This window comes from Aplidium turbinatum, chromosome 2 (assembly GCF_918807975.1).
Source record: "Aplidium turbinatum chromosome 2, kaAplTurb1.1, whole genome shotgun sequence".
Classification (NCBI taxonomy): Eukaryota; Metazoa; Chordata; class Ascidiacea; order Aplousobranchia; family Polyclinidae; genus Aplidium; species Aplidium turbinatum.
In genome coordinates this window covers 32742284-32767083 of record NC_137473.1, presented here as the reverse complement: position 1 = coordinate 32767083, position 24800 = coordinate 32742284, and the positions used below count along the sequence as shown (strand labels likewise).

General features: G+C 36.0%; 1 protein-coding gene across 1 annotated transcript in view; it reads right to left on the bottom strand.

Annotated features, from left to right (window-relative positions):
• The window catches only part of LOC145786935 (ephrin type-A receptor 4-B-like), a 32864-nt gene extending 16247 nt beyond the window's left edge, over positions 1-16617 (bottom strand). Inside the window, exons 1-7 of the mRNA XM_082598681.1 lie at positions 16493-16617; positions 12247-12314; positions 8049-8164; positions 7023-7265; positions 6510-6706; positions 6169-6273; positions 1693-1848 (exon numbers count right to left, since the gene is read on the bottom strand). Coding sequence (XP_082454807.1) covers positions 1693-1848; positions 6169-6273; positions 6510-6706; positions 7023-7265; positions 8049-8164; positions 12247-12314; positions 16493-16565 — 958 coding nt within the window. The 5' untranslated portion in view covers positions 16566-16617. The remainder of the gene's footprint in view (positions 1-1692; positions 1849-6168; positions 6274-6509; positions 6707-7022; positions 7266-8048; positions 8165-12246; positions 12315-16492) is intronic.
• Between the last annotated feature and the right edge of the window lie 8183 nt (positions 16618-24800).

The window sequence follows — 24800 nt, the reverse complement described above, 5'->3', positions numbered from 1 at the left end:
GCACGCGAAGGAGAGTCTTTCTTATCAATCGTTGCACGACGTTTAGGAAACAAATTGGAATGTTATTTCATTGAAAATTGGTTTATTGTGTTTGGTGGTCTATTTCAGGATCATACAGACAGCGGCCGGCAAGTAAATTGATCTCTTTTCACATAAATTCAATGTCTATACATGTCTGTTTAGACGTCTAGAAACGTTGTATCAATATAAAAGAACTGGTTTGTTGGCTGGAAGACGATGACCAACTCCAGACAAAAGGAGATTTCCGGAAAGCTGTGATGTTGGGAATAATTCAAGCCCACAGACCTTTGGTGAAACAAAACGGCCGCAAAGATATGAGTAAAAATTTATGCACTGATAACCAAAACAATAAAAAGCTGCGCGAAACTTGAAAGCTTTTCTACAATACATTGTGCTATGTACGAGTTGCGAACGGTTGTCAATAGTAACTCAACAATAACTTTCACATCAAACTGAGCTATACCAAAGTAGTTATTTTCGATTGCAGTAAACTGGTTATTATCGTCATACACACTGGTTTGCTGTATCGGTACAGCAAACCAAGAATGAAAGCACAATAAATTGTACTGCTTTTACCAAAATTTATCAGACCCATCAAAACTGTAAACGTTGCAACAATATTAAAACATACAACTTTTCACTCAAAGACTGAAACACGTCACCAAGCTCGGAGAATGTATGTTGATTGATGTTTGATAGTTCAAAAGTGCTACTTTGATTTGCAATTTTGGAGAAAAAAGTCAAATATTTGCAATGAGATAAAAAAACAACCCTCAACTTTTAATAATTAATCACAAAATAAAACTAATTTCTTACAGCAAGATAAAAAAAAGAAAGAAAAACTTGAAATCAATTATTATGTCAACAGAACGAAGGCTATCTACACCTCGTTAATCACGTTGTAATCTGCGGCAGTGTGAAGTACAGTAGCAAGGTGACTACAGTAGCGTACTTTCATTCAAAATTTTATGACAAAAGCAAGGAACATTCTCTCTTGGAATAATGACAAAGACTTTCAAACTCAACTTTGATCCACTTTTAAATGATACTTTTCGATAGATTGATGTCATTTAAAAAGTTAAAAAAAAAACACAAAAGGAGGTGAGAACGATGCCTACATGTGCTTCTCTAAGGTCCAAACTGGTGATCAAAAGCATGTTGTGGGACATACTTTGATGCATGCAAACCTTCACTGGAAACTTATTACTGCATTTTTTGCAAGATGAAATGTAGAGTCGATTTCACTTGGCCGCAATCTAGACTATTGCAAAAACAAATTACACTGAGACTGTTCTGCCATGAACTTAAGGTAACCAAACGAGCTTGCTGGAAATAAATCCCATTTAAAGTAACTAAAGATGATTGAAAAAGTTTAAAGTACTGCAAGAATGTCTTTGTGAGCAAGTGCATACTTTCCTATGGGTCAAGTGTAGTGCATCGAATAAAACAAACACGACTTGGTTTAGTTTGTGTGTCCCCCTTTCAAAACTTAAACAAGTATTTTTGTTTATTTTTGGAAGAGGACTAACGTGTTTTTGTATCAGAAATGTACCAGCTTTGTTGATACCAATAAATCTTACACATAGGACCAGAAACGTTACTGGAATGCGTGCAAATGTTAAAGCTTCATTATATCGATTGAAAGTAAGTAAAAAAATATATAACTCTCACGTGTGCACCCGTATTCTATGGGCTCTGACGCAGCTCTGTGGTATCCATACGCACACGCACACCCTGTGGATGCAACAGAACGAGAGCTGCTATGCGACGGGCACCTTGTGCATCCGTGGTTTCCAGACTTTGATTTAAAGTATCCAAAGCCGCAAGCTGTTAAAACAAGTGAGTTGAATGTTATACTTTTGCCACTGTCCACATTATAGCAAAGGCCTTGCATACAATTGGTTAAATGAATAGTGCATGTCATGTTGTAGCTTTACGTTAGAGAAACATCAACTAACATTAGTGACAAGCAAAAGTTCCCAATGACATAAAATGTCTCAGAATGCCCAGTACCTACAATTGTTTATTATTCTAAATGATTTTTTCAGCAGCATGCTGTCCAGTGTCCAGGCCGCGAAATTTTTTTTCCCACGAGATTTCTGTCTCATTTACATATTTTGGTAAAAGTTTGTATTAAAACCGTGTGAATGAAACCTTTTCTCTTTGGCACGGTTGGTTCAGTGGTTTCATCCTCTGCCTAGTGATCGTGAGAACGAGGGTTCGACGCCCGTCGGAGTCAAACTTTTTTTCTTCTTTAAATTAATTTTTGCGGTGCACAAGAGCTTTTCAAAAAAAGTAGGGTTAGGGAAAGCTTATATTTTATTTCACAGTGTAGATTCAAACGATCTGTGATAGCCTGATGCTGCGGGTTCTTTTTAGCAATATCAAATTACACCAGCTTTCGGAACACAGTTCCCTAGTCATGTGCTATGACGAATGGTGTTGAAGTCAGTGAGTGGTTCTTTAAAGTGGCTCTTTGGTTTAGCTTGAGGCTGCCGGCTGTTGAGTTTCTGTGCTGTGCTCATTCAACTTATTCAACTCATTCAACTTATATTTTATTATCATTGCAGAATTTCATTGGTGAATAGTTATTTCGCAATCTGAATCAACCAATCTCTCAAAACACTTTCGGAAAATCTTACTTTTAGAGTGACTAGAATCAATGAGACAGAAATCTCGTGGGAAAAAAAATTTTCGCGTCCCGGCCAACTAAACTAGCATATTAATTGAAGCCTGGTCATGTATACTGTATATTAAAATTAACGTCCAAGTTGTACAAATCTATCACAGATAGTGATTTCCGTCAATGAATTTTTTTTTCTTCTTTCTTTTACGCTTAAGCTGAGACATAAATGGCAATCTGTTGAAAAATTGGTCGATAAAAGTTCCGTGAACAGAAAAGTAATAATATGCATGAACGCATTTCACGTCTTGGATAGAAACCAAAACATTGTAACAGAAAGTCCACAAAAAAGATGGTGGAATATTGAGGGATATCGTGCAATATGATGTCGTCCGAATTGCAAGGAATAACTACGTCTTTTTCCTTATAATTTCAAAAGAACAAAAACGGAAAATTTTGATTTAAAAATTTCAGTTGGAATAACTTGCAGCAGCTATTTTCTTCACACACGTATTGTTAAGTTTAAAAAGAAAACTCCATGGAAACTCTGATTAGCAGTGGTTGCAGCAAGCTACGTTTCACTATCAAAAGTGTTTGAAGAGTGAAGTAGACATTTTCTACGACAAAAATATTTGCTGGTTTCAGTCATTCCGAGGCACTTCAATATTCTAACATAGCAAAGTGTGAATGAAAGGTCAGAAAGTACAAAGTTGATAAAGACAATGAAAGCAAGTGCTGTCCTTTGGCCTTCAAATAACACGATACTCCAAGGCGTCTAAGCCATTAACAACACCTTTTAAATTGTCTTTAAATTTGATGTGTAAAAACGTCAAATAGCGCACATGGGCGCATTTTTAAGAGTTTGCGCAAGTGAGTATCTTCAAAAGGTGCAGAGACTAATTGGGCGAGAAATGTGACTATATATGTGAATAAGTTACGTGAGGCAAAACGCCTAGCTTTACAAGAGTATATTGATTTTTCCCAAGCGTTTTAATTATTTTGTACCAACACCTACATTGTGAACGACCGGTCACTGTTTTACTGCCATTGTATTTGCATTTCGGCACTTCAAATTATTTCCAATTTTTTGCCTTGAAAGTCTCATTCCTGATAAGCTCCAAGTAACTTAGTTAAAGAAACGGCAACAATTGAGCAAAAGCACACCCGTTTATACTTTTATGCATACTTCACCGTAGGTGTCTTCTATCATAGTTTTATATTGTGTAGTTTCCAAATCGTATGATCTCTAAAACTAAGAATAATCAACTACCTAAGTATTACAAAGCTGCAATGACATGTTGTTTTGATTCGAATGATTTTTCATCTAAAAAATTTCTTTTGTTGAAGCTGCCTACTTATAAAAGTAAATGTCTTATCGTTTAGACAAAAAAAAAACAAAAAAAACTCCTACTTAAAGTACCTATAATTAAGTGTTGTTTATATCAGGTCTAAGAAAAGCCATGATGTATTCTTTGATATATTTTCAGTGAGAAAGACAGTAAAGATTTTACGAAATATTCTCTCTATGACATACATAAATGAAGTGTGGTCAAGTCGTACTCTTGTAGAAGCAATTAATTTAATTGCTGCCCATTGTTTGTACCGAATCATACATTTTTTATTCATCTCGTATCAAACAAACACAATATCCCTCGGTTAGTCATTAGAAAAACTAACTGGTTATATTTTATGGAAAGTTGAAGCGTTAAGGAAACACTTAATGATTTTTAAATGGTCATAGAGGTCGATTTATGAGATTTAAGTCAATTTATGTGCGTACACTAGGTTTAATTTATAAAATTGCTACTTTTATCAGCAATTAAGCCTATTAGCATTCAAATTTTATATTAAAACACAACAGTCAGACGCAATTGCCAATTCCGTTAGTCTCAAAACTTCCAGGAAAGATACTCGTTACAACTAATTAGCCTGCTAGGAGTGATGACGTTACAACAGGGAGCTGCAAAGCAGAACTTGGTACTGAGCTTAAAATTATCGATCAAGAAAAGTTACTTTTGGTTTGAGTTGTCACAGCCAAGATAAGCTGTGAAGCAGCCTACCTTATACTGTACCTACAATCTAGTATGCCGTTGAGCCAACTATTGTTACATACTGTAAATTTATTTTTAAACTATACAGAATTTGCTGAAAATTTGTGCATTTGCAAACAGGATATCTGCATAAAGCTTCCCAACATTCTGGTGCAATTGACCAGAATAGCCCGTACAATATAACGTCACACATTTGCAGCCTTATTTAATCTAATTTTTATGAAATTATAACAAATTTAATAATTACATGGATCTGGTTGAATCTTGTAACGATATTGAATTATATACTTTTTAAAGCCAAGGAGCTATTAGGCAATTCTTTACATGGCACACGCGGCACTTCAGTTCTGTGAATGTTTTAGTCAGAATCAAATAATTCAAAAATATTTATAGATTTGACCCATAGTTAAGAAAGTCAGTCAATACTGTGATATTCCTAAAGCACGTTTGTACGCTAAAAGCCTTCTACATTATCATTCAAACGGTATTTACTTTACTTCTTTAAGTTTACTTTGTAACTAACAATTTCAAGAAAAAATAGCAAGAATTGTTGTAACAGTCGAGTTGTTTGAATGACTTGAGCTCACCATCGTGAGAAAACACTTAGACGAAAACAAACTTAAGAAGTAAGAATTAAACCAACACTTGTTAACTACATTAATTTCTCGCAGTGTGTTGATAAATGCCATGCGATCTTACAAGAGTTGATTGGTCTTAGACTGAGTAATTGTCTCTTAAAGTGCTCGCTAGTGTGAGTAAATAAGACCACAGCTCGTAGTTATCGGAGCAACGGCAAAGCAAATGTTTACGGAATTTATTCGCTTTCGAAAAGAGGTCGCTGGAACTTGATTACACATTGCTCAAATTGCTAAGACAGTTTTCTTGCAAGTTAAGAAATGGAGAAAACACGTGGCGGAAAAACGTTTTAAGATAATCATGTAACTTTGCCACATTTTATGATTGCATGCCTGTATCACCATGTTAGGAATCGGAATAACATTAAATGGTTAAAATATATTTAATGATAATAGTGTGTTTTTATATGCGCTGTATCTATTGCAGGCATGCGTTATTGCGTTGTTCTCAGCGCTTCTACAAAACAGACAGTGTCAGTGCAGCAGCATAAAGCATGGATCACTAAAATTAAAGAATTTTAACTCCGTGATTTATGTAATTTATGCATCAAGACGAAGAGTACTGAAAAAAAATAACTTTTTAAGGTTTGTTGCTATGAGCATTTTCCCTTCGTGAAAAACATAATAAATTGCAGAAAGCATTTAAAAGTTTTACCAACACCTTACAATCAAAACTTCAAAACAAAAAGATCATAAATGACTGCTTTTACGCTTTATAAAAAAAAATAGCGAGATTGTACAAATAACAATAATCTTCAAACAGTGGTTTTCTCAGTCCGAGAATAAAGATTCCCACAATCAATCAGTAAAGGTTAAAAACTTGTCGCTGAAGACAAACCTTTGCATGCGCTGTTGTCAGCTTGAGGACTATACCCGGACCGACAGTGACATGTCCCAGTCGCAACCTTCCACTCACCATTACTGTTGCAGTGGTATTTTGGTGCTGAAAGTGAAAGTTTTATTTTATTTACGGCTTACTCAAGAAAGTACGCATAATAGTATCGGAGAAGAAAAATCACACAACTCGGTAGAATGATCTCTTTAGACTTTAGAGGATATTACACATTCTTTTGCTTCTCTATACTTTGCATTTTGTTTGCAATTTACTTTTTATTGTAGATGCAAAATAATTTAAATGAAGTTAACTCAACAACTAAACCACGAAATTGAATTTTTTACCTTCAGTATTCGTATACAGAGCGTTAGAAACGCATTTCCCATCCACGGGTACAAGGGAAGCAATGAGTCCTCCTGCTGCAGTTTTTGGAAAGTAGGCTAGATTGTGAGTGAGCTCAGGGCAGTAGTGATAATACACTTTCATGGACATTAAGGACATGCAAGCACCCTGGTCTTGTATGGCCATGTAAAGGCCTCGTCTGTGTTACAAATACAACAATTTTTGCTGAAAAATTTTATCATAACTTATGAAACTAAAAACAATGAATGTCATTGAATTTAACAATTAATAATCTGTGTTCACTAACAGTTTTCAGAATTGCATAGTTTAGGAAAAAAACTAAATAGACTTGAATTACAAAACGTCAAGAAACGTATAAAAAGTTGAAATGTCGTAGGTAGGTAAAGTAAACTACTCAAAAGAAAACTAGAAATAGGCACAATTAACCTTTGTAACGTATGCTGTTGGTAAGAATGTCAACGTCACACCTATTTCGCATGTACGTTACTACAAACCTTTGCAAGGGGCCGATGACAAATGTTTTCTTATTGATGCTGTTTGGTCCCAGGCTGGTTGAGTCAAACCTCTCGTTGGCGGCAACAGTGTCAATCTTTATGAAGGGGTTCTCACGCCAAGGAGGAAATGTGCTAGAAGCTACATCGGATGACGATGGGTAGTAGTAGAGGTTAAATGTTTCTCGACAATTTGGACACTTCATCACTGAAAATTCGATGTCGATGTACACGCGTTGGGCTGATCTGTTAGAAATGCATTAAGATTGTATTAGGATTCCATGCTGTAAGTTTAATTACACAATGGATTTTAACTGATATCGGCCTATCTAAAAAGCGATTAAGCTATCAGTTGAAAAAAGTATCACTTTTATTAAAAGCGTACGCATGGAGATTAAAGGAATTTATCCTCCTTATCCTAGGAGGAAAAAAGTTCCTCCTCAAGTGTAATCTCTAGTAGATCACACAGTCGCATAAGCTTGCACTAAACCTGCACGGTTCTGAATGAGCTACTTCCCTCATGCAGCAAAAGACAAACTTTGTAAAGTGAAAGAATGCGATTTGTGTTGTGATTCGTCGATAACAACAGCTTTTAATTCGCACCGAAACCTTCATTTACTTGTACAGCATTATAGTACTTAACAGGGCCTGGCTGACGAAAGACAGGTAAAAGCTTGAAAACCAGTTATCACAAAGATGAAGAAGTGTTTAAACTTAATTATTACTTTTTATAAATTGGTAAAAACTGTTCTGGTGGAAGTCGTGTAATGAAGAATACAAGGTACCACATCTATTAATTATTTTAAAAATTTATAAGTCTACACAGACCAAATGTTGTCATGTAGTAGCTGGTAAAAATATCCTGGAATTGTTGAATGCAATATACTTTCGAGCATTTCTGCTGCGAGTAAATCAATTTAATTCACACTACAGCTTGGAAGCATTTCGTATTAATGCACATAATAAAAACATCATTTGAACTACAGGTATTCCGTAAAATGCAAGAAGATGAATGAAAACATGCTTTACTTAGCGTCAATGTAAGGAGATCTAGCCCAGTTATCTTGTTCTTTATCTTCGATGTTGCAAACTTGATAAGATCTGATTGTATCTCCATCCACGTCTAGTCCGCTCAGTTCCTCCCACTGTAAAACAATGGCAGCATTACTATAAAGATAATAACTTTATGGTAAGATGCACAATTGGTTTAGAGAGACAAAATTTTTTGGATGACGAGATCTGCATGTTTATCATTTTGGCATTAGGCTACATTTGCTCTGCTACTCGTTGTCATCCCCACATATTATGATTGCTGCAAGCAAACAAGGAAAACGTTTCTTAATGTCTCGTAACATACAAAGCACTTGAAAGTTAAAGTAATAAGAGTTTTTGGAATAATCAGTTCGGTCACCATGATTTTCCTAAACCCCACTGCACTGTATTTACAAACCATTTGGCATGGTCATTGGTCATCTGAATTTACTGTGGTTGGTAATAACAAACCGTGAGGTTTTTGAATCTAATAAAAACAGGATAAACTGGCTTAATATTTATTTTGTCTCGGCTTAAATTATTTTCCCTGATTTTGCTTCGTTCAAGAACAGTTTTAAACAGACCCAAAACAATGTTGATTGTTTTTTATGCAATTCATGGTTATCCTCCCAGTGACACTGGGCTTTGATGGCTAAAGCGTGTCCAAGTATTTTGCTTATGCAGTGGCTTTTTTAAAGCCATGCTCGGATGACGCAGATGCACTTGATGTAAACAAAGGTCTCTTGTTGTGTGATATACGTGAATGAGCAGAGCGTATTTCACTTCAAAGCACAACACAAATGAAACCAATCAAATTTTGATGAAAAATTTAGGTGGCAAAAGAAAATAAGCTAATTGTTTTTTGTTAGGGTTTGTAAAAAAAACTTAATTTTAGCATTTCTTGCAACAGACCTGATGACAGGGGAGATGTGGGATAACGGTCACCTACAAGAGATTGTGTGGCCATACAAAGTTCGCTGTCCTAATACACGTAAATGAGATGAGACTTTCCACCTCAAACATTACAACAACAGCCGAAATTTTATGCATACACTTTGTCAAAGCTGTATTTATCATGGCATCATTATTTTAAAGTACATGACCAGGTCAAATGAGGCAAAACCAAACATCTTTGTTAGTGAAACACTCTTGTTTAGTACAACTGCAGGACAGCTAAGATGTCTTATTCTTGATGAAACTCTGTCTCAAAAATGAAAAGAGTCCTTTTGTAGTCATTTTAACATCAAGCAACGTTGCAAAAAGAGTTTTCTAGCAAGATAGAGTTGGCTTAGAGGTCAACATTCTTGACCTTAAAATAATGAAAACAGTCGTGTTTGGCAACATTTTTTCGAGGCTGTTTAGAAAAGCGTTTGTGCACAGGAAAAATATTCATGAGCAACAAGAAGCGACTTGAAGATCGTTAGAACCAGAAAAAATAATACATCCACTGTTTGCTTATTTATTTATTTTTCAAACTGTACCTTATAGTTCACCTTACCTACCCTTCAGTTCACCTTACTTTCACACAACTATCGTATTACAATGTGGTAAAAATTAATGATTTTTTTAATTTTATAGTACTGCAGTAACAAGGACAAACTTTAATAAAAGAATTATCGTAACAAGTTCTGATAAACAAATGCAAACTTTTAACAGACCAGTTGAACACCACGAACACATACCGTTGTTTCAAACGAAGTAACCGTTAGATGACAAAGTGACATTTCGTTTTCCTAGACAGCAAAATCCGTCATTTGTATTAATTCAACGTCAGCAGACGTTGAATCAACGTAAAAATGACGAATTTTGTTGTCTGGGTTATCTTTTCGCACTGGTCGATATCAACGATCATGTCTTTTTATAGAACTGAATCATTCGATACACAAAGTACTAAAGTGTTCATAACTCCTTGGAATGTGATTACAAAACAAATCTGTTTAACTTCAACAACGATAGATGAATGCAAAGCGACTGTGGCGGTTTGCAATATGAAAACCAAAATATTATAGCAGCAACTTGAGTTGGACAGTTTTATGATTTTTCAGCTTTTTGATGTGACAATCTAAAAAGGTGGATGAAATTTCTTAATTACAAATCAGCGATAAAAATGGAATTCAAAGACTATAACGACTACCTTCGCATAACCGTGTTCTCACATGACTAACTTTCTAATCTTACACTATCATACCAACAGACGACGTTAAATCTTCATAAAATTACGTACATGTTCATAAAGCTTAAAAGTCTATGCGTGTGGCACGCCAAATGGCGCAATTCAACTGTGTTGATAAAACCAGAAGATAATGAAGCAATCAACGCATTTCATACTTTCCTGTGAGTATGTATCTAATCCACATGTTTGTACGAAGATGCTTCTGTCGGCTATAATGGTACTGAATGAACTTTTAAATCTTATTTCTTATATATTTGCTTGATTTCGTTGCCAACTTATTGAAGACTGATTTAAAACTTCAGGGGCAAATTATTTAGCAAATAAGCTCTGTACCAACTTTGGAAAAATCGAACGAGAACCCAAACATACAAAAATGATTTTTATCGAAGAACAAAAGGTGAAAGGTGAATCAGCTTATGAAGTGAAAAAGAAACTACAAGTTATAGAGCGTTCTTGCAGTCTGAAGACTATCTCAATCAACATTTAGAGGACATAACAGTCATCATTTCATCATTAAAAAGGTGCTGTTTGAAGCTGTGAAGATTCAACTCTACTGTAGGTGTGACGGCCAATCAAATGATTCATCGCGTGATGCTTTTTAGCATGCACCGTGAAAAATATGTCACACAGTACGCGGAATAAGCGCATATCAAATCTAACATTTCAATAGCATCAAGCTATCTTCCAAGGTCAAAAAAGTTTAAAATCGTTTTCTGAATAATTTAGCATGAAATTGCACAATTGTCGACTTTACTTGAGAACAATTTCCTATTTCTCTTTCGGTTGTTTTGCTGCAATCAATATTTTCACTGTCATCTTGCTTTTCCATTTACTTTCATCATGCTTCATGATAAGTTTTTAACGTATGCTACAGTAGCATTTGTGTTTGGCAGCATCACGTTAGATGGCACATACATGATGGTCAAATTGTTCCACTTTCTACATCAACATGATGCAAATTTTGCTCAGAAAACATTTAGCCAACAACATAAACCAACAAGCATGTTTTCGTTTACAAATGTTTATGTGATGAAACTTTAACGTTTGCTATGAAACGAAACAGGTGCTTTGTTTAGGAATATATAATTTTACGTTCAATTGTAACATCAAATTGACTATTTGTTCATTTACTTTATGGTTAGAATTACAAGATTCTTGACGAGGAATCATGCAGATGATGCAGCGTAAAGCTACACTCAATAAATTTGGTTCGACGTAACCTTTTTGAAAAATCAAATTTAAACAGCACTTCGTAAAATCGAAAATTCATTTGAATAACACATTGAATGAGTCTATTTTTATCACTTTTTTGCCAGATTTTTGCTGCTTAGACGTTATCGTATGTAAAAAACTCAATTATTGTTTCACCGTACTGGTTGGTGCCAGGAATGTGATGTTGCTTAGGAACAAAACGAAAAAGGCAATTTTATTTCAAAGGAAACTGGTTCTTTAGGCGCCAGCAAAGAACGACAAATGAAAGGTTGAGATCAAGGTCAAAAGGTCAAGATGTTTGGCACAAATACATCAAGTATACGTTGCATCATCGTCAGGGAGGGTTTACGTTGTATGTGAGGAAACAAATTTTGAGCAATGAAGTGAAAAATCTTAAAGAAATATCCAATGGTTTTTTGTGATTCCTTCTGGAGTGGGATACTTGGAGACGTGTTACTTACAATATCGCGACTAAATTCATCCTTTTTCTGTGCTTTTCTTTTCAAACATAATCTAATTCCAACAAGCTAATGGCAATTTAGTGACTATTGCCACATTGTTCAATGCATCACATCACAGGTTGTAATGCCACAAAGTGGAATGATCTGCGGTTGTGCTGTGATGACGTAGCCTGTGTCACAATACTAATAATGTCAAAATATTAAATTACAACAAAACATATCTGATGTTTATTTAAATATTGAGAGGCAAGTGGTGTTAATAAACAACTATTTATTTTTAGAAAACAAACACATTTTGCAGTCTTTTCATTTTAAGATCGTAAGGAATAGTTTGCAATAGCAAGCTTACCCCTGTATACAAAGGATGTAAAGCCCAATCCAAGTCACTTGTCGCAGTCTTTGTGTCGTACAGAATATCTAAAATAAAAAAGAATGGTAAGCGAATAGTTAACATACTTGTATTGTAACAGAACGTAATGAGAACCGGCGATAACAGTTAGCATACTCGCCATGGTATAACATGCGTGAGAACAATTCATTCTTATTAAAATTGCATTAAAACTAATAAAACGTTATCACGCCTAGAGTTTCTGTTTTTCAAAAATGGGTAAGCGACGTGCAAAATGCACTTAATAGCCTACTGTGAATTTCAAACTCATAGTTGTAAGTTGCCATGCTTTGTGTATTGTTTGGTAATGACTTATGATGGTAGCAGCAGAAAAGATTTCTACATAATTCAGTGACAGTCACACAAGCAATGAAGGGAACTTGACTTGAGTAAAACTATTAATATGGAAGTGGTTATAATCTCGAAGCAAACGATATCAAATTATAAAACTACAATTTAACCTTGAACACCTGTTGTGCCACAAGTCTTCAGTCTGCAGCGTTAAAATGGCGTAAAATTGCAACTTCATGACAAAACTTATGTTCACGACAGACACAAAACACCACTTTCAGGATTGGAATATTCAAAATAAAAGAAGCAATTGTTTCTTGTTTGATGCTTTTAAGGGTGATGTTTTGCTAATTTAAGCTACTTTTTATTGCTGCAATATTTTGGTGTGGAATTTTCACTTATTTCAATTGATCAAGGCTAAACTGAAACGCTAAGTTAGACAGCAAGTTTATTGAAGAAACATGTTCTTGCAACAGTTTATCAATGTTAAGCTGTGATGAAACATTATAGCGCATCTCTTTGAATCTTTGTCACTTAAGTGGTAATTGATTCCCACATTCAATTAATCACTCGACCTTGTTTAACAACCCTTCTATCCTTGCAGCTGACATGCAGATGTTTTGCTGCAATCATTAGCTATCAACTTTGCTGTGACTTGTGGTATTTTCGACTGTTTTGTTCATTTCATTGTGTATTGAAAGTTTGTGTAGGCATTGAGTTTCTGAGTTCTGAGAAGAGTGGTCAAACCATGGACAATGCAAATGAAATGTACGGGAGTTGTTATAGATTTACTGTCGACATCATGTTATGTAATCTTTTGGCTGTCTCATTCCATGAGAAACGAACAGAACTCTGGACTCATTTCAGGTACGTATATGGCTATATCTCTCTTGTAAAAACTTTAAGTTATTCCAGTGCCTACATCTACAATATGAGCAATCAGAATGTCCTTGGTTTATCGATTGTATGATAGTGTAGATCACTGGTTCTTACGAAAATGCCCGCAGCCCAAGCGCGTGTAGTTTGATTGCATATGATACGCATATGAAAGTATTTGAACAACTCCTAAACCGAACTGCTGATGGCAAACGTGATCACAACTCTTATTTCACAATTAAGAACCAGTCAGTGATTTAAAAACCATAGCGTGGAAACAAAAATGGCTTATAATCATTGCCTCTCAAATATATATGCTCATTGCTTATGTTTCAAAATGAAAAAAGATACAACGCAATAAATTGTTTATTTCCAGATGATGAATTTAATGCTTTCTATAAATTTTATGTAATAATCCTATTCCATAAGGATTTTTTTTATGGGGCTCTGTGTCTTTTACCTTCTCTTTCAATTTACATAACCACGGGGCTTTGGAGCTTGTAGAATTGAAAGGCAACAAGCTTTATTGTTTATATAGACCTAAACTATCTTCATTTACCGTGTTCGGGCGTTAACACCAGAGAACAATTTGGACAACAAATGTTTGTAAAATAAATTATAGCTATTAGGTTCGTATTTGTCAAAACGCCAACAAACAAACTTGTTGAGTTTTTGTTTTTCTATCATAGCCCGTGTGGTATACGAACTATGGTCTACTGTACAAGTTACAGACGTTTACTGCGTGTTTTAAAAAATGAGGTTTCTTATTTGAACATTAGAACTTGATAAATCAGCGGTCTGGTCTAACACTTGTGGAGGTCACGTAAATAATAATCACACACATGTTTAATAGCTCACGGGAAGCTCAATTATCTCTAACGTCAATTGCACGTCGCAAAACAACACATCAAAAAAATAAAACAATTACTGTAGGGCCTAGGCCTACTATGTTGGGTGTAGGAAAGGATGACGTACACTTGTAAATAGCGAAGGTGTTTTACATCGAAACTTGAACATTTGAATCCGTGTCTAGTGTAATATTCTACGATGTCGCAATCTAAGGAGAAATTCCTTTTAGACTTCGTCAACCTACTGGATAGAGTCAGCGACAGTGAACTTTACGTGGGCTTTTTGGTATTCATACGTCATTTTCGTACGTTTTGTGGTCCAGATGACCGTTGGACATTTGTGTGCAACTTTTATAAAAAGACATTGTTACGGCTAAAGGCAACCTCTTTAAATAGTTTATCGCCTTCGATTGGCAAAATAAGAACATAGCCTACAGTGGAACCGTTTATGTTTTTTCCCCTTGGTCATCATGATTCATGACTTACAAGTAGCTGGAACGGTTAACATAGAAACTTCATATTACATTTTTGAATTGAGCATGTTCTGTTCAAAAAAATAGATAAAGATAATTTAGTTTCTACAAGTTTTCTTCTTTTCAGTTTCCTTAACTTTAAGGCCATAACTGGCGAGTATCTGCCAAGATACAAATCCGTGACAGTTTGCCCGATAATAATATAACAACTGACAAATTAGAAACGTGTGTCGTGAAAATATTCTCATTTCTATTACAGCTCTGTAAATATTCGATTTGAACACATGTTCGTAACAAATCCACAATGACTTATTTCCCACGGATAATGTTTACTCAATACAGTACATGATGTAAAAACATATAATGTTGATCTAATTATTCTAATGCGACCAAAAAGGTTAGTTATCGAATTATGGAAGTTCTTCTAATATTAAAGCAAACTTCAATTTTTAGCTGTTGTACAAGAAAATGGTACGCGCCGTTTTGCACAGCTGTGATAGTGTTTGCTTCATTTCTATTCTCTCCATGCTATGTGGACCACCCCTTCGTTTGAAAACGTCTTGTTATTTTAAGTAGAAGAATAAACTGAAATAATTAAACAGAAATAAAAGAGTGTTTAAGAAAGATGGATTTTGTATTTATCTTTTTAAGAATCAATTTTGTCATGCGATACCAGTTCAAAATTATCTTTTAGAGAAAAGTGTAGTTATTTTTCGATATGCGGAGACAAGTCAATATTTGTAAAAGAAAGAACAATTTGTTAGAAACACTTTGGAAAAACATTAAAATAGTTTTTAGACTTTAAGGAAAAGTAATCGCAAATGTTTCATATTAATTGGTGGGGTACAATATCTGTATTTGATCGTTTCATTAAAAAAATGTGTTCTAATGAACAGCAGCCCACTATCGTAATTTTGCATTGTGCTGAAAGGATTTGTCGAGTTTGCACCCTCTTGGACTGCTAAAATAATTCGACTCTGTTACATTATGATGTGCTGAGAAGCGGTGAAAAGACATTTTGCATCATAAATATTCTAAAACCACTCAAAAATATATACAGTTGTTAACGAGACATGCACAGGATACGTTGAGGCTGAAAATCGTTGGCACGCCTTTGGCAGACACGAACGTAAGAAAGCCTCCGGATACGATATGACCTTTCAACCTGACGCTGCTAAACAAATAGGTAGTAGCCTATATCTCAGTTTTGAATTCAGGGACACTGCCCTCATATAACAATGCTGCCTTTTCCGCGGAAACTACATTACTTTTTTTCAAGTTATACTTCCAAAGTTGTAGTATTGACATTAAAACTCAATGTACATGGAATACAATCACTTGGGAATACGTGATCATTTCTTAATTAATATGGAAAGCATCAGTCTAGTCTACTCATTTGATAACTTTCACTTACTGCAGATTTTGAAGACAGGCTTTTTTGTGTAGATAAGAATTTAAACAACTGGAAGGAAGTATTTAACAACATCTATACTTGTGACTAATTTTGACTATAGGCCTACAGTAAAGATTCAGAACACATGGAATTTGTGTTGCAACTTTACTGAGCACTGTAACTTTAAGTGGTTGGTTGAAAATTGAAAATGTTACCAAGTAATCCACAATACTGCAATAAGTAACCAACACAAACTTGAGACTACAAAAATTTGTTGTGAAATGTTACTGAAGAAAAACTGTTTTCAACGAAAGTTATTTACTCACTTGTGTCTTGTACAGAGCTCTTCAGAAACGTGGAAAGAACAATACAATATACAATCCGGTGGCAATACACCATTTTGCAAAGACAATGTTTTCTTCAAAGTTACAAGTGTTATAGTTTCGATTGTGCTAATGTAGCCTATGCTCTTGTTAGTAGGCCTAATCACGACAAACAAACTGATTAAAAAAGCCTGTCCAGTTTCTGCTCAAGAATTGACACGTAGGCTATATAATTGTTTTGAAATATCGTCAGCGTAGAATAACAATTGAGAAGCGATGAGGACTTGATTCCTTGGGAAAAATGGCAAGCTTTTTAACATCTCATAATATTGTTACTAACAAATACTAAAAATAATTCATAAAATGTTGAAAACAACAATATTATTGAAAATAAAGAATTTAACAGCACGAATATGACAAAAATCTACCGCAACAGTTAATTCGATATTAATCTGACCTTGAATAACGCGCAATGAAACAGAAAAATACATCAAACACCGATATTCTATAATATATGGTTCGACTGTATGGTTTTCTAACGCCTTAGTAACTCATAGACTCTACTGCAGCCATATTTTTCATATTGCAAGACTTGTGTGAAACTAATATGTGACACTTTTTGAACTGCAACGCTCACCAAAAATGACAGCTATGAAGATGACTGTCCAGTCCTTGTAGTTTGAATAATAACAAAAGCTGATTGAGCAAATATGTGCTTTTCTGTTAAATAACATGCTTTGTGAAAACGCAAATTTACGAATCTCTCGAGCTGCACTAACCATCGAAACTGTCTTACCTTGGTGTAAATTGTCTTACCTTAACTGTCTTACCGAACCATCGAAACCTGTTTTTTACCTTGGTGTTCAAGATGACTACAAATGAAACTCGCGTCAGTCACTGGGAAAAAGCAATCAGGCATTTTTTCTCTTTCGTGTACGCCTTTTTCAAGCAGTGTGAACGAGTTGCGTATCTCTTCCTTATAGTCCAGGAGTTATACGAGTTTAATTACATTTTCATTAGGAAATTTAAGGAAGAACTTTTTAGATGTATTTTTGGGCGTAGAATCCAAAAATCGAGTGCTTACACGCCGAAAACTGGACATTTTTGAGATATTAGCAAATTTTAATGTTTGTGGGCTACTTCCTTTTTTATTTTATAATTTTTTCTTTTGCCAATTTGTCGTAGAATTAAGACAGCTTCTTAGTTCAAAAGTGAAATTGGTCAAATTCTGCCAAGACAAAAGGGATCTGTCATGGTTTTTGTGTAACTGTAACAGTTTTTGTGTTTTTCAAATATGAAACTGTAAAAAAATACAATCTGAAATACAAGATTTAGTTAGATAATGTTAAAATCACCGTTCTGACTTTCACTGTCATCTGAATCGTCAGATAAATTTGAATCCTTGTAGTCACTGTCATTGTTATATTGGTCTACTTCCAGAGAATCCGGCAGCTAAGAGCCTTCAAACCAATTTGGCACTATCTTGCCGCTATTATCCTCTTTCCACCCATGGTCTAAGGGTGACTCTGTCACAGGCTTGAATTCATTTGCAAGTTTCCACATCCTTGCAATAAAATTTGCTCGCTTAATGTGCTGGATAAACGCTGCCCTGCAAGGAGGCATTGTTGTAGGTTCCAAACCTTTTACCTTTTGCAGAGGCCGCTCACCATGTATTGGCGTAAACTTCGTTTCAAATATAACTCTGCAGGCTTCATTGACGTCACGAAGTTGCCTTTTCCCGTATTTTGCACATAGCCTACAAACTCTTCGAGGGCAGTTTCCGTGGCAGAGCTAACACTGATGGAACTGCCTAAATCGGCCAGTGCTTGAAGGAATTAAGGGTACTTTAATGCAATTAAGAGTGGTCTAGTTTTCCCTTTGCCAAAGAAACAGGAATTGTGATCACACCCTGTGATGGCATGGTATCCTGGCAAAGCTGTACAGAATAAGCCATTAATTTCACTGAGCTCCTCCATCATGCTTCTGATGTTAACAATACGCCGTGTATTGTTGTAAGCATGACCCATTTCTAATAAAACTTTTGTTTGCCGGTCCACATCGCTGCAATAATGCAAGAGAATGATAATTACATCTGTGTCATTACAACGCACATTCACTCGCAGAGGATTGTTACTACTTTTGTAGAGCTGAAAGATGTGATGCACCATCCTTGTGTCCGCTTCATTGTGTTCGCAGTCATATAAACAGCAGTTCTGTCTTATTACAGGATTGTCACTTTGCACACTAAATTCATAGCACTTTTTTTCCGTTGCCACAATTACTTTCTTGTTCCCGATTACTTCAGCATAAGATTTGACTGCTACTCATAAAACAAGAAAGCAAGGAAAGAATCTTTGAACTGTGATGAGGATAGGCACTTTGCAAAGTCTTTAGGTCTTTTTTGGCTAGGACTAGTAATGCTGATGACAGTGTCGGTGTCCTCCCGAATTTCATGAGCCGAGTCTTTGATTGTGTTCTGAGTATAATCGTCACATACAAAGTGCACTTTTTCGCTAGTAGCTTTATAAATCATAGTTAAGAGAGCTTTGGCAATTCCACCATAAGTAGAAGGAAGGTTCGTAATCATTCTGATCAAGAACATGCCATCAAAAATACTCACATCGCTTCCCGTATTCAATGGTTCATTAGCTGCGGTCGCAAGTGACTCAAGATAATTAGCCAATTTGGACTTGTTGGTTGTGGTCATACTTCCATCTACATTGCATAGACTAAGGGGAACTGCTGACAGTGGGTGAGACAGGACTTTTCTTAAGTCAAGCTTTTTTTGGCAGGACAAGTAAAGAAGTCTACCAAACATGTCTCTGGAACATTTCAGCTCTACCACTTTCTTATCTTTTGTGGTGACAAAAACCTTTGTTACATTGCTAGCTTGTTTGTTTGTCATATCTTTATCCTGCATTGCGGGAAAGCCGACTTGAGCGCTATGCATCGGTGTACGCCTTCCGACGTACACCTGACCCACGCTGCAGCCGACGGCAATGTCTGTTTCCGGTTGTCTACTCTACTTATGACTAAAATTTGCTACTACCCATTACTCGAAATCGATCACTAGGCAATTATCGTAAAGTTTCTTGCCCAGAGAAACAACAGCAAGTGCGGGGGCTGGAGTCGAACATGCAGGCTCTCGACTGCGAGCCCAACGCGCTAACCACTCGGCCACTGCTGCCGAATTACTCGGCCACTGCTGCTGCTGCCGAACTGCTAGCGAAATTTCTAACTTTCCTTCTCTTGATGGACTTTTCAATTCGAGCTGGATCTTCTTCTATTTCATCAAGGAACTCATTTTGCCATTCAGAACCTTTGCTAATTGTGTTCAAGAGATCATTTCTGATCTCATCTGGAGCTGGTTTTCCAGACGATAGCTCTTGGTCAAGTGATTGCTTTGTTCAACATGTTGAAATGGATTCATGGTCGAATCGATAGTTTCATCAATCTTCCTGAAATCAGCATGGTCTATTTTTATTCTGTAGGGTTTTGATTCCTGGTAAGCAGTTTCATAATGTTTCATACCAGCTTTCTCCATCGCATAATTTATCACTTGACTACTTGCATACCTCGTGACATTCCATCTTCGGTGGGCAGGAAAACTCTGGGTGAACGCACTTATACCAGTCATCCGGAATGCAGCATCCACATTCACAGTCATCTCCATCGCTTGATCAACAGGTAGCCTAATCTAGAGAAGGAATGTCCAGACAACCTCACAGAGAAGGCTCCTTTTTCCAGCTGATCACGTATGCCAGGGTGTGTGTAGTCCATGTTCAACAGTTTCAGAAAGTACAGTAGCATGTGTCTGGAATAGTTGGGCTTGTTGCATGCAAAAACACAGGAATTATTGTTTTCAGACATAAGTGAAGAGCTCAATATCATTCGTCTTTACAGCTCTGTTCATAAGTAAAAATCGCTGTATAAGATTGATGTAAAGAAACCAGAACTGGGCTGTACCGCAATGGCTCCCGTTCCGTGTGTCGTCACAGAACTTCTCATAATCATTCATAAGACCTTTAAAGGCATCTGATTTCTCTACATCTTCAATATGTATACTGTTTCGAAGCATTGCTGTGATGATAGCATGTCTATTCACATTGTCCTTCATCTGCTCTAAGAACGACTCTACATGTTTTTTCCTGAACGCAGTGGCAAGAAAAACATGTAATCGCTTACACCTGTTGTAATGCTTTGACGTCATTCTCTTGCTAGCCCAAAAATGCAAATATCTCAAAAATGTCCAGTTTTCGGCTTGTAAGCACTCGATTTTTGGATTCTACGTCCAAAAACACATCCAGAAAGGTCATCGTTGAAATTCCTAATGAAAATGTAATTAAAGCCATGTAACTCCTGCTCTATTACAAAATAAGATTTATATTGATTGACTTGTTAGTTAGTTGTCGAGTGTCAAGTCGTCTTGCCTTGTAAAGTGATATATTTTTTGCGCCTTTTGATGTGTGTATGGCAATGAAGTTTTTTGGATGAAACATATTAAGTTTAATGAACTAGACGAAAATAACTTGTTTAACAAACTTGCTTCCTCTTGCATAAGCCTGTTTACACAACTCAGTCCAAGTGCTTGGAGAAAACAAACCGTTGATTGAGTTTCGCTTTTAGCAGCATCGTAAGCATAACCGTTATTTAGACTTAGTCCATGGTAAGCTCTTTTTTCTGAAAGAAACGATTTGAGGAATAACTTGATGAAATAATTGCGTTTAAATAAGCACTTTACCTGAAAGCCTTTGCCAAACGACTGAAGTTTTTACCAAATCACTGTTAAACTTTTTTGAAGGCCATCAAAGTAGTGCCACTTCAAAAGATATTGCAGTAGCTTGGTGATCCTCAAACTTTTTCCCATTCGCATACAATTCAGAAGTTTCGTACAAGGTTTGCATACCACTTACGTATTACCCAGGAAAACTAAACAACTCAAAAATATATAATAGGCTACAAGCCAAAAAAGTTTAACGAATATTAGCACAGTGCCCAAAACCAAATTAAAAACAAAAAAATGACAAAAATGCATCAAATAATTTTAATAAAATGGATATAAATGTTTTTTCTCGAACAGTTGATCGATGCGAGGAGTAACTGCGCTAATAGCGTACCTATGAAATCATGCCCAGGCGCAACAAGACGGTTCTTCCTTTTCGATTTGATACTTGATGGTCATCAAAGCCGAGATGCAGTGCTGCATTATAAATGCTTGAACTTCTCTCTCCCCAAATAAAATTAATTACAACACAATAATGCATATTGCGTAATTTTATCCTAATCAATTTCTCAATTTGAGTGAGTTTCTCACCTGGAAGACTTTTGGAAGAGTTTCTCACCATGGAAGAGTTTTGTGTACTTTTATTGTCATAGTTTGGGAACCACTGCAGTAGCCTAGCGGAAACGCATTCGAACAACTAAAGGAGTACCACAGCTTGGTTCCATACGTAGCATTAGAATACTGTAATTGTGCGTTATGCTTGCTTACCTAATAAACATAACAAGAAAGAACAAAGAGCTGACTTAAGGGCTAAAGATGTAGATTAAGAGGTGTGGGGTGTGCCCACATAAAATTCGAAAATTTTGCTATGTTTTTAAATATAATGTTAAGTTTCAACTCTTTTTCAAGCAGGCGAATATTCTTGATGAACGTCGGTTCGATAGCGCTCAAAATTACAACTAGATGTCTCGATAACGCACTTTATGACATGACAGTAGGACCGTACCGGACTTCTTGTGGCCCTAAGTTAAAAATCTCGGTATGGTTTCTTTCATACCAATCGCCTAGTTTTCTACCAGCCGTCCACATTCGATTCGACTTTGTTTCCAGTCTGATGAACTAAGGCAACTTAATGATTATGGACCTAAGCCGTTTAATGCTTTCTGTCTCAGGGCCCCAAGAGGCTACTTTAGCCCGGTGCGAATGACATTCTCCGCACCCAAATCAAGATATGGCTAAACTGACAAAACACAAGACACTTTAGCAGAAATACCTAGAGAGAAGTACTGGTAAATTATGGTGTCCTAAAAAGTAAGCGTTGTTTCCAAAATGAAATGGAGTGGGTACAAAATGTACCACAGTAGAAACATAAGCAACATTTTGTTTAATTTCCTGAGCTCTTGGAAAGGCAGTTGTTCTTTTAAGATTCCAACACTGCTGTTTCTGTCAGTTGCATCATGCTATTTACAATGCATTGCGCTACATATTTTGCACAATGATCTTTTTTCTACTTAGCTCCTTAGCGCCATTTCTCGACAAATGTTTTGAATGCAAAGCAATCACTACGCATGGCTATCATTCGACGAAATCCCGCTAGGATAATTCAGGTAGCAATTCATTTCTCGGATATCAATTGCGTAAATCGGAAAAAAGGTAAAGAAAAAGGAAAAAGAACCTCTATCACACTGCAAGTGCTCAGTTGCGTTTTGGTTTCTTTCGTTTTTACAGTCCGCAGTTGTGAAGAGGCCTGTTCTTTGGATTTGAATTAATAAAGTTTAGAAAAATGTATAACTTGAAGCTGTATAAATTGATTTGTTTGTTATGGTTATGTTCAGCATGGCTACCTAAAGATAGGCGACCGCGCCTCCGAACTACCTACTTAGAGTCCTAGAACTACCAGACGCATCAACTGAGGCATTGAAATTGTAAGCATTAATAGGCCATATATTTATTTGCCAGAAAATGTTTTCATAAAGAAAAAATCGTATTAAATGTCATTTTTGCGTGGTTGAGTTTTAACAATATTGAATAACAACATCCGATTTGTAGGGGGATAGTGGGTTAAAAATCTCATGCATTCAGTTACCAACTACCCACTTGGTTTTGCATTACTGGATTCTTGCTAGTTATGAAACATTAGGAACACCTTGATCACTACTTCAGACCATTTATGAAAGTGAGAAAACAACGTGATAAGTTACTCCAACCATGCTCCAACAAGGAAAGTGAAAAAATTTAAAACGAATTTTGCATGAAACATAGTTTTCATACATTAGTAGGGCTACACTGTAAAAACATGGCCTATAAAACTGTGCCGTTTGCTTTATTTTGCTGTAGGCCTATCTCGCATAGATTATTCTATTTCCAACTTTTCATTCTGTTCATCTACGTAACACACTTTGCACAAGCCTTAGTGACTGATTATCTACAAACCGTGCTTCGGAAGTGGTTTACATAAAACCGATACACTTTCCTTTTTATATTTAACAATACTTTTCTTCCATATAGCATTTCTCTACGTTTCTTGAACTTAGCGCAAAGCAGTCTTGCTCTTTTTATCACAGCTGCTTCACATTTATCGCTTCCACTTATCTAATCACCCAAATAACAGAAGTCTGTCACTGTTAGAATTCCATGACAAGAACTCTCCACGCAATCACATTTTCTACAAACAAACCACTTTGCCAATCTTGTTGTAGCCCTCTTCGTAGTATTGACACATCTTGCATGTACCCACTGACTACACTCATTACATTGAATCGAGTTTCTCATCACTCGCTTTCCATATATTGCACATGGTTTCACTTTGCTCTTTACAACTAATAAATTAATTCTGCAAAACGTTTAAGCTTTTTACAACGAAACAAGCTTTATTGGTACTGCAAACCACATCAGGAGTTGTAAAGAACAACGAAAATGATTTGTAGAATCATATGGATGTAGATCAGAAGCTGATCGGACAAGGCGGAGCAGTTTGTAAGCCATCACCTCGTGTAACGTAGCCTTTTGCAATGTGTCAATATATGCAGAGTCCATCTTAGCTTAACCGCAGTTAGGACCATAGATTTGCAACCAAAATATCTCTGCTACAGTCTTGCATATCTAAAAAGATGAAAGCAGTAATAGGCCTACTCCACATTTACCAGCGTAGGCCTACCTAGAAAGAAAGCTCATGTAGGCGTACCCTAGTCGCTTTGTAAACATGGTTTGGCTGCAGTGTCACTTTCATAACTTTTTTCCGCGCTTTGATGTTGTTCTGTGGTTTTCAGGGCAAAAGTTCAACATTGTTACCTATTCCGGTAAAATTGTAAAATTGCAGAAGCTGCAACAAGCTACAAAGAAACAAGCCTTCCTTTTTTAACTAGGCCTTCAAGAATATATTCATTTTACCCGTAAAATGGGGATACTTTGAAACCGGGGTAAACTTTGAACAGTTCCCCAAAATTAGTTGACAGGGTAATGGTTTTGTTAATAACTTCCTAATAAAGTGGAATTTCAGGTTAAAAGTCACTTTTTCGTAGTCCATGGTAAAATTACTTTCGATTAAGTCTGGACATTTGGTTCGAGACTTAATTTATTTCACGCTCC